We start from the raw sequence: 9,500 nt of genomic DNA, 5'->3' as shown, positions 1-9,500 counted from the left end.
GTTGGCCCTACTGAAGTCCAGTGTAGCAAGGATGCTCCTGCAGAAATACTAGGACAGAAAAATGGGAGTATGCAGATTAATGCTGTGACATCAAAGCTAAAGCTCCTGCTCTACAGCAGTTACTTCTGCTTTACCCAGTTACTGCTAAATTAAGACAGAATAAAAAAAAAAACCCACCTTAAGACATCAACTCTACAGAAGCATGAACACAGTCAAAAGTAACTCACCTGCAACCGGTGCCTTCGGACTTTGCTGATCTGGTCTGCCTTTGCTTCCATCTTTCTAACCAGTGCCTCAAGTTCCCGCTCCAGATCTTCCCTCACTGCAATGGTTGGGGCTTCCTGGACAAGCTTTGACAGCTGCTGGTGATCACTAGCACAGAATTCAGACAGAAGAAAGCTTGCATCAAACGCCCTTGGCTTCTAGTGCTTGTACAGCCAGTTCAGAAATAACACTTTGAGGAGACCATAGCATCAGCAGCCAGACATGTTCAACGTACCATAATGAACCAGTAAGAACAGTTTTGCTGGTTAGCAGCATTATTACAGCAGCGCATCCTGGTGGCAGGCTTTTGCAACGTTAAGTCTCAATAACACATTCAAAATGACCAAATAACGCCTTGAGGGCATGATCTCAGCACTCATTCAGTTAATATTTTGCATATGTGTATCTACTGCAGTTGTGCAGGAGGATAACAGTTCCTGTTCTGTTAACTAGGACAAGCAAAATGGCTGCTAAAGCTGTCCTTTAATGGAGCATTTGTCCACTGCATCAGGGGCTATTTTCACACTTCTCCCCAATCCCTCACAAATCTGATACTGCAGCATATAAAAACAGATATGCAGTCCAGATTGTTTATCAGAACTTATTTTAACTGCAAAAATAAATTACAGCCTCCATGGCCAGTAGAAAAGAGAGATTATATGCCAGAGAATTCCCAAAACTAAATCCTTTCTCAGGAAAAGCCTTCCAACTTTAAAGCAAAAAACTGAAAATATAAAGCAACTACATTCATTATCTGCAATGGAGAATATGCTGAACTCACAAACTCATCTGCCCAAATTCATCTTGTAAGGTCAGCAGCACTTCTGAGAGCTCTTCCTGCGATGAAGAAGATTCCTTTGGCAGAGATGACTTTCTGCTTTTGCTGGCAGGATGACCAGTGCTGACGGGTTTTGCTAGTGGAGTATCACTAACCACACGACTGTTACACAAAGCTTTTGTGTGTTGTTTCATCAGGTGTAGGACATGTTGTACATTGGCACCAACTGAATGACTGGGACTGGTAGACTGGAAGGAAAAGTAAAAGACTTGTTCTAAATGGCATTGTCAACAACCTACTTGATAATGAAGAATATTTAAAAACAATAATGTTTTTATTTGCTGCCAAGAACATATTTTTTGTTCAAATGAATATGCACTAACGAGAACAGCTTGAAGAAGACTATCAGCAGAGAGAGGATCCATTTTTTGGAACTGCCACTTCAGCAAGTTATCAATACTCAACAAGCCCTTTGACAACAAACTGAAGAGTCAAAGAAAATGAATTTTTCTGACCACTGGGTGTCAGGAGTGCACCAAGCCAAAGCCACTTAAGGAGCTGCAGCTAGTGAGCATTAAGCTTCAGAATTAAGCAGCTCACCTTCCCAGCTACAAAGGGTACATCACCCAGAGACAGTCTGTAATGGGGCTGCGTAGTGAGCTGGTTTGTGAGAGAGCGTTTCTGGAAAGAAAGAAGAGAGAAATGTTTATCAAAGATGACACTACAGCAAACCCACTTTCCCTTTTTTTTTGTAATAAGAGAGTCAACCTACCTTCTTGACTGCATGCACACACCCTTAATTAACTTCTCAGTAACTGCCCTTCTCTTCCCATCATATTACCTTATCTGGCTGTTTAGTTTTCTTCCTGGGTTTTCTTGCTTTTGGAGAAAGCAATGGTGATGCTGCTTGAATCAGCAGTCTGTTGGTTTCCAGGCCTGTCTGAAGCTTTAATTGAGGGAATAAGGGGAGTTATTCGAATAACATTAGCAGATAATCAGAGACAGAGTAAGCTTAGAACTGCAAACCAACAATTTTTAAAATACAGGCTCTCCAAAAGCAAGGGCTGGAAGTTTTTAGGATGCTTTTGCAGTCCAAGGCTTAGAAAAGTCAAGCCACCTCACCCTGCTCAAATTGATCCTGTGGCATGTAGTTAACAGACAACTATTCCTTCTGTCGTATTAAATATGACAGTAAAAAAAACCCCAAACCATCTGTTGGGAGAGTTAGGGTTAAGATTCTCACTGTCAGCAGAGAGGTCTGTACACTTTGCTGTTCCTTCCGAGAGGAAGCTATGGCATAGCTTTAGAAACCATTTCCTAACCAATCCCAAGTAGCAGCAATCACAGAACAATTATTCATGATTAATTTGAGACACCCTTTCCCCGCACTCCCAAACTCATGGCAAAGGTTAATGCTAGAGCCTAACACGTTACCTACATACTTCTTCAGCATACAATGAATATTTAATAAACACTTCTGTTTGGAGAAGACCAGCGTCCTTATGGGCTCATAACCAGTAGTACGCTGTCTCTTTTTTGACTCCTCCTACAGTATTTCTTGTTACAATTATGAACAAGGGAGCACACTTGTTGGCCTTGATCTATTTACATCAGAGATCCTCATATATCCTCAACTATTAATTAGTCTCAATGTCTACTCCTCTTTTCCAACTATCTTCTTTTATTAAAGAAATCAAGCTTCAGTGCACAGGTGCTGTTAGAAAAAGGTTTCCAAAAAGCTCAGACAAGTTGAGAACATTTGGCACTTCAAAGGAGAAAAAAACCCCCAGAAACTAAATGGAAGTTTTAATTATTCGGTATATGGGAGGCACTTTCAGCAAGTTTATCTGAAGAGTTGATGGAAAGGAAGAGCTAATTACAGTGCATGCTAGTACAAAAGAAATTTCCTGTTGGTTACCTCAGCTGCTTTTTCCTGAACAAGCTTCCTTGCATGTTCTTCCTCCTGAAGCTTCTGTTCCAGGTCTTTCATTTTTTTCTAGTCAAAGTTGAACAAAAATAATAGCATTACTAATGAAACAGTTCTTTTTTCTCCTGAAGCCTACAATACAAAGAGCTTGAGCAAATATATATCAGTTCAACTTGCGACTTAAAGCTAAGTAAAGACTTCACTATTAGAATGATTGCTGACGTTTTGTTTGTGTAAATACAGCAGTCAAGTGCTTATGCTTAAAACTTAGTTGATTTTTCTATTTTTACTTCTGCAATTGACATCTGAATTTAAGTCGCAGTCTACAGGGAGAGCAATATACAAGGCTGTCTCTCTCTTTGGTTGCAAAAAAACCGCTACAAAATTGGTTGTGTATGTTATCCCAAAAGATTTTGTACTACAAAAGGGCAAACAAAAGTATATAATGTATCATTAAAAGATCATTAACAGAAGGCTTGCTTTATTTAGATCACTTAAAGTATTTTGCTAATATCTGTAACTTAAACTCTTAGAAGAGAGGAATATTAGAACAACTAGCCACCTTCTTAACAAAGAAGATGTAGGAAAGTTTAGATGATGCCTCTGAGAGTTCTTTAAGCAAAACTGAAGCGATTTCAGTAAAAACATGGAAGAACTCTTTTGAAAGTCCTGTTCAAATAAAAGAGTTAAGGGGAAAGGTACACATTTCTTTGCAAACTCTCCAAGAAGATGAAAACCTTGTTTAAGCAAGATACACTTAAAACTCCCAACACGAAAGTTATTAAATAACTTTCTGATTTTACACAGCAGAGTGAAAAAAACAATCCAGAACTTCAGGACACAAAGCAACTTCCTTTCTCTTCCCCCCAAAGGCTGATTATTCACAGAGCCACTAATCAAACTTAAGACAGAAAAAAATGAATTTCAAAGTAGCAGCTACCTTTGTACACTTCTGTCAGTTTATAAACCCCCCATGCTGAAACGGTAAATATTTCAATTCTGCTTTATTTAAGCATTAGCTGCAAGATTAATGTAACCGGCTGTTATACAAAGGTGTTAAAAGGCAAAACCCCGGATAAATATTAAGGACAAAGGCACCACATAAAAAGGAACCAGCTTTTTCTGTTAAATAAAAGAACTCTTTTGACTATTTTTTTCATTCAAATTGGCTATGTTCCAGGTAACTTAAAATAACCTTCTGCCCTTTACAGCATGCAGCACCATTCTTGATTTCCATGTGGTCAGCCTCACAAAGATCTTTGTTTAACCTGTTAAGTATGATAGAATTTTTAATATGAAAATATTGAAGCAAATCTTCTGTTTGAAATGAAGACTGACATGAAGCTGGGTCAATGCCTCTATACTGAAATGAAGGCGTATTCACTCAGCCAGCTGTTTAGCTGCAGTGTGCAGCTCAAACTGCACAGCAGAAATATATCTTACTGTGTCACCAGTGACGGACCCTGTTAGGAATGATCTATCCAAGTCATATTCCCAAAATTATTTTTTTCTTGCTTATATTAAAAAACATTACATGGATTACTGGTCCATCACTGGGAGGGAGAGGCCACAGGGCCAACTAACAGCAAGCACAGACACTCCCCAGCTGCACTGCCCATCACTAAAGGTAGCACAGCACAGAAAGCACACTACAGGTCAGCATTGGGCTTGCCTAGAACACTGCTCAGTCACCAGCAGCCACTGCAAAAAACTGCAATGAAAAAACAGAAATAAAATACTTCAATGTCTATTTTATTTGTCCAGTATACACTTGGCTTTCTGTGCTGTGAGCACACATTGTCAGCTCCTGTCCAGCTTTTCACCCACCAGTACCCCCAAGTCCTCATCCAGACTACTCTCAATTCCTTCATCCCCCAGCCTGTATTGATACAGGTGCACTTGGTGCAGAACCTTGCACTTGCCCTTGTGAACCTCAAGAGGTTCACATAGGCCCACTTCTGAAACTTGCCCAGGTCCCTCTGGATGCCACCCTGTCCCTCAATTTTAACCAAAGACAGCAGAAAGGTATGAGACCTCAAAAATACAGAACACCTACATTTTGTAAAAATTGGCTGCTGAGATAAACATCCAAATGAGTTCCACCAGAGAAAGAAATGTCTCCAGTGTAAAGACAGCTTTTATCTCTGTGCTTCACTACCTTGCAAATTAGCACCTGCTTGACAGCTGAGCAGTCAGCTGGAACAGGGCAGGTGTTGCTTCTCACCACCTGGCAATTAGAGGATAGAGGAAAAACCAGAGGTGTAGGTAGTGTACAGCCACAACTGAATGCAAGGATTTATTATTTCTGTTGTTCACAGATTGAGGCTTAATAAAACCCCATCATTGTTAGCATTAAGAAAAGATCAATTACTACCAACTACAGTTCTTCAAAACATGCCATCTACACATGCATTCAAATTCTAGCCATCTGGCCACATGCAAGACCAAAGCCCAAACTGTGCTTTTATGGAATAATCCCATCCTCTGACTCTATCCTCAGACACAGACATGCTCAGATTCTCTGTCAGCTCTCCAGAGACTACACTGTGGGACTACAGTTGCAACAAACATACATCAGAAAATTCTCTTGAGTAAGCACTCCAGCTAGGAGTCCCTCACATGAATAAGAGTCTCAGTGTTTCCTTTTCACAGGCAGTATTAACATTGGCAAATTGCTTGAAGGTAATACGTATAGTGCCAGGTAGTGGCTCTGCAGACATTAAATGCTCTCATTTAGACCCCTACACAACTTGTGCTCTGGCAGAGTACCTGAAATCAGAGGCAGTTACATCATTGCTGGCTCATGAGGAGTCATCTAATTACTTAAGATAGCAAAGAATCAAAGACATCTAGTCTGATTCAGGGGAAAAAAAAATGTTATGCTGAAATTATGTTTACTAGCCAGGCACAAAAAGACAAAATAACCTAGCCCCATCAAACTCCAACTGCTACCAGTCAAAAACTTGGTAAAAGCCCTTGACAAAGGAACTCCTGTTGCTGAACCAGTTATTTCAACCCTGATGAAATACTGCTACTTCAGTGAACAAGGCTTGGAAGACACTCATCTCCCTTTGAAACAGTTTGGCCCAGGTAAGCAATGCAGGCACTTTTACACCATAAATGCAGCTTAACAAAATGGGGTGTTACAGCTGCCTGGGTAAGGGACTCCCAAGAATAGCTGTAGTGTCCAAAGGTCCTGGAGCAGACCAACCCGCTACAGATTTACTATCCAACATCTCCTTATGTACTCCTGAAAAGACACTATCTGCTTCAGCACCTGGCAAGGACAGGTGTGCAGGATAGCAAGCCTACAATTTTGAGAGAGTCTAGAGCTGTCCTCAATACCACAATCTACTCACATACTATCTGCTGCTTTTGGATGGAGGAAATTGGCAGGGGGAAGCCTCTCCCTGGTTAAGCCCTCTGTAGTTCCCAGGCTTTGGAGTCTTGTGGTCTCTCTACAGCAGCAAAAAGTAGGATGCGGACCAGACTTCAGATAGTACACCGAAAGAACATGACTAAACACAGTCATGTTGAACTTGTAAAAGCTACCGAGTCAAAAGGAACCCTGAAGAGGCAGACAGGTTCAAACCCAAACAGCCAGACAGTGCTAGAGGCCTAGCACACAACATAACTAGTAATAATTGTATTTCTTAAGGAGGAGGGCAAGCGGCTAAAAGAAAAAACCAAACACGTGAAACCCACACAAGTCAAGTCAAATCTGGGTCACAACAGAATACAACTGCTATCATTCAGCAGTATGCAAGGCAACTCAGAAGTTGGGAGCTTAGGAGTGCCTGCAGTCCCACATGCCTATGCACCAACTAACCACAAAAAAGGAAAACCAACAGATATTGTTAAGGCTAAATAAAGTGTAGTGGCTGAAAGCCTACCTGGCCATGCAGACTTCCAGCAATAACTGCAAGGTTTTACAATACTTCAGCGTTAAGATGATGCTTACTTGCTGTTTTCAGCATAAAGCTTTGCTCAGCTCTATTATTGCCATAAAGCTATGAAGTGCTGATTAGAATAAACATAAACCTGACATAGGATCCAGTACAAACGACAGACCTCTGCTATGGACTGCATTGTCGTAAGCCTGCTGTACTCTTTTTCCAGCATATCCAGCTTTTCCAATTTAGACTGAACATGTGATTGATCAAGAAGTCGATCTCTCTCCAACGAACCCTTGAAGGCAGAAGTGAAAAGAAAAACAATTATAAGCACAATTAAACAAGACCATCTGTAGTAAGCCTTGTGTGTGCAGCACAAAGGAGGCCCATAAACAGTCTAGAGGAACTACTGCTTCCTCTGTGCAATTTAGATGGTGCTACGATTAGGGAGCAACTGCGCCACTGGTCCATCAATGTTGGGAACCTCACAATCAGATTCAGATGAGAGAGATCCTGCAGAGTCTATCTTCTCTCCAAACCCAATGTGGTAAAAAACCCTCATTACTCAGCTACTGGAGATAGCTTAATTTTTTTTCTTCAGAAAATATTGAATTGACTGAAATAGGTCAGCCACAAAGACCAGTGAACAGGGAGCTCTAGGTGATCCATACTCCTACAAAAAAAACTCAAGCTCATTTTAGACAAAGGGCAAATCTCAGTCACTAATGGTGTGAAAGAGAAATTTTACTATTATTTCTACAGAATCACTATTTCAGCCCCAGTTTAGCAAAAGCAGTACTAGTAAAGAAAATCCCCAAAGATCTCAAGAGTGTAAACACAAAAGGGAAGTTCTTTTCCAGTTGCCCGCGGGTATAATGCTGAGGAATAAGGATGAGCTGCTGCAGTAAGCCAATCACGCAGAAGCAAACAATTCTTATTAATATCAGAGCCTGATACTGCCCTACAGACAGGTGCACAAAGACAGAAAATACCACAGTCCTGATAAGACTGGGAAATTTAAGTAGGGAAATTATCCACATCTAAGTATATAAAGTCCAGCTGAAATAGACACCCATGCTTAAAAATATTAAAATTACAGTAACTACAAAAAACATGACATAGTTAATGATTTTTTTACAATTTAACCCTGAGAGAATATTGAGAACACACCTGTTTCTCCAAGAGATGGGACTTCTCATTTTCTGCCTGCTGGATCATTTTTCTCATGTAGTCCAGTTGTTTCTCTAAAAGCCTGCACCGAGACTCAGCAGCTGCCAGCTGAGAAGCCAGTTCTGAAGGTAACAGAAGGCAGAAAAGTGAAAACATGCACTGCTTGTTGCTGGGATTTTTTTCTGGTTTCAGGGCAGTTCCAAACTAAACAAGGAAAAGACCATCTAAAGAAACTCACAGATTAAGCCTAATGAACTTTTGTATGCATGCAAATCCCTAAAACAAAGTATGCTTTAAAAATTATTTCCTTGTAAATCCACATGTCACTGCAAAGTAAAAGATGATGAACAAAGTAAACTAAGTTTTATGCACTGATAAAACTCAAGTTGCATCCACATCAGTGTTTTGTAGTATCTACATAAAGTTTGCAAACAACCTTGATTTTTCTTTGACACTTCAGTCTTGTCATGCTCTTTGTGTTGCATTTGTTCACTTAGTACTTTTTTATAATCTGCTGTTTCCCTGCTGAGGTGTTTTACATTCTCCTCCGCCTGAAGCCGTTCCAACTCCAGCAGATTCATCTTTTCCTGGAGATTCTTCAGAGCAGAAAATATTGCTGTAATTGAACAAGTACCTCTTGTTAGACACCATTAAATCACCACTTCAAGATAACATAGAACTTGAAACGTTTTTATAAAAGCATGTTACGTAAGAAAGCCAGTGTTCCTTACCAGCATTCAAGACTCCTTCCAGGAATTAAGACCTGCTTCCCTTAAAACCATCACTGATTCTAAAACTAGTCTCAAATGAATAGATAACCTAATATACCACAGCACCAAGGGCATGATTCGTGTTAAAAGAAATGGAGAAGAGCTGCTCTCATGCTGCTGTGCTGGAGAACAACTACAGCAGCTATGGCCCAAAAATCTCCAAGAAAGATGTGACAACACAAAACACCCTCTCTCCAGCAAAAGCAGTTGAAATGCAGAGTAGGAAAGAAAGGGTATGATGATGTTCCTGTGCTGAGCTAGCGCCTTCCTGCGCACAGTGCAGTGCCTCCTCAGGCAGCATGGCATTGCTGTATAACTGCACAGCATTGTACAACACCGCAACTGAATCATACACCGAGGCCACTTTTAGCATTTGAAAGCACACATATTAGGAGCTTCCCCTTAGTATTTACAATCCTTGTACGGTTGAGGACATTGTGAGTGAAAAAGTGCTTAAAATGAGTATGAAAGGATTGCTCTCACAGAGACAGAGATGCCATGGGCCTGCCTTGGGTTAAGGACATGTTTAAATGCTAATCTGTAGAGAATTACCGAAATGTATCCTCCCTTACTTCTCCCTTTACAATTCATTCAGTGGAGGTGCTTGAGGTAAAGAGCCGAGTGTTTCAGCTGAGAGACTCTGAATCTGAATTTCCCCTTCAGGATATAGGACAAGGCTCCTCTGTTTAAAGAGGTTT

General features: G+C 40.6%; 1 protein-coding gene across 1 annotated transcript; it reads right to left on the bottom strand.

The window, feature by feature from the left end:
- Window positions 1-227: 227 nt before the first annotated feature.
- CEP57 (centrosomal protein 57kDa) lies at window positions 228-8,648 on the bottom strand (the record flags this gene model as incomplete). Its single annotated transcript, XM_010086308.1, has 8 exons — window positions 228-372; window positions 1,046-1,290; window positions 1,643-1,723; window positions 1,884-1,988; window positions 2,961-3,038; window positions 7,041-7,157; window positions 8,033-8,154; window positions 8,469-8,648. Coding segments are annotated over 8 exons (1,073 nt in total), but the record flags the coding sequence as incomplete, so codon positions are not given.
- Between the last annotated feature and the right edge of the window lie 852 nt (window positions 8,649-9,500).

Source organism: Pterocles gutturalis, unplaced genomic scaffold, assembly GCF_000699245.1.
Source record: "Pterocles gutturalis isolate BGI_N339 unplaced genomic scaffold, ASM69924v1 scaffold53551, whole genome shotgun sequence".
In the NCBI taxonomy this organism is placed as follows: Eukaryota; Metazoa; Chordata; class Aves; order Pterocliformes; family Pteroclidae; genus Pterocles; species Pterocles gutturalis.
Note: the sequence above shows the minus strand (reverse complement) of the source record. Positions and strands in the feature narration are given on the sequence as shown.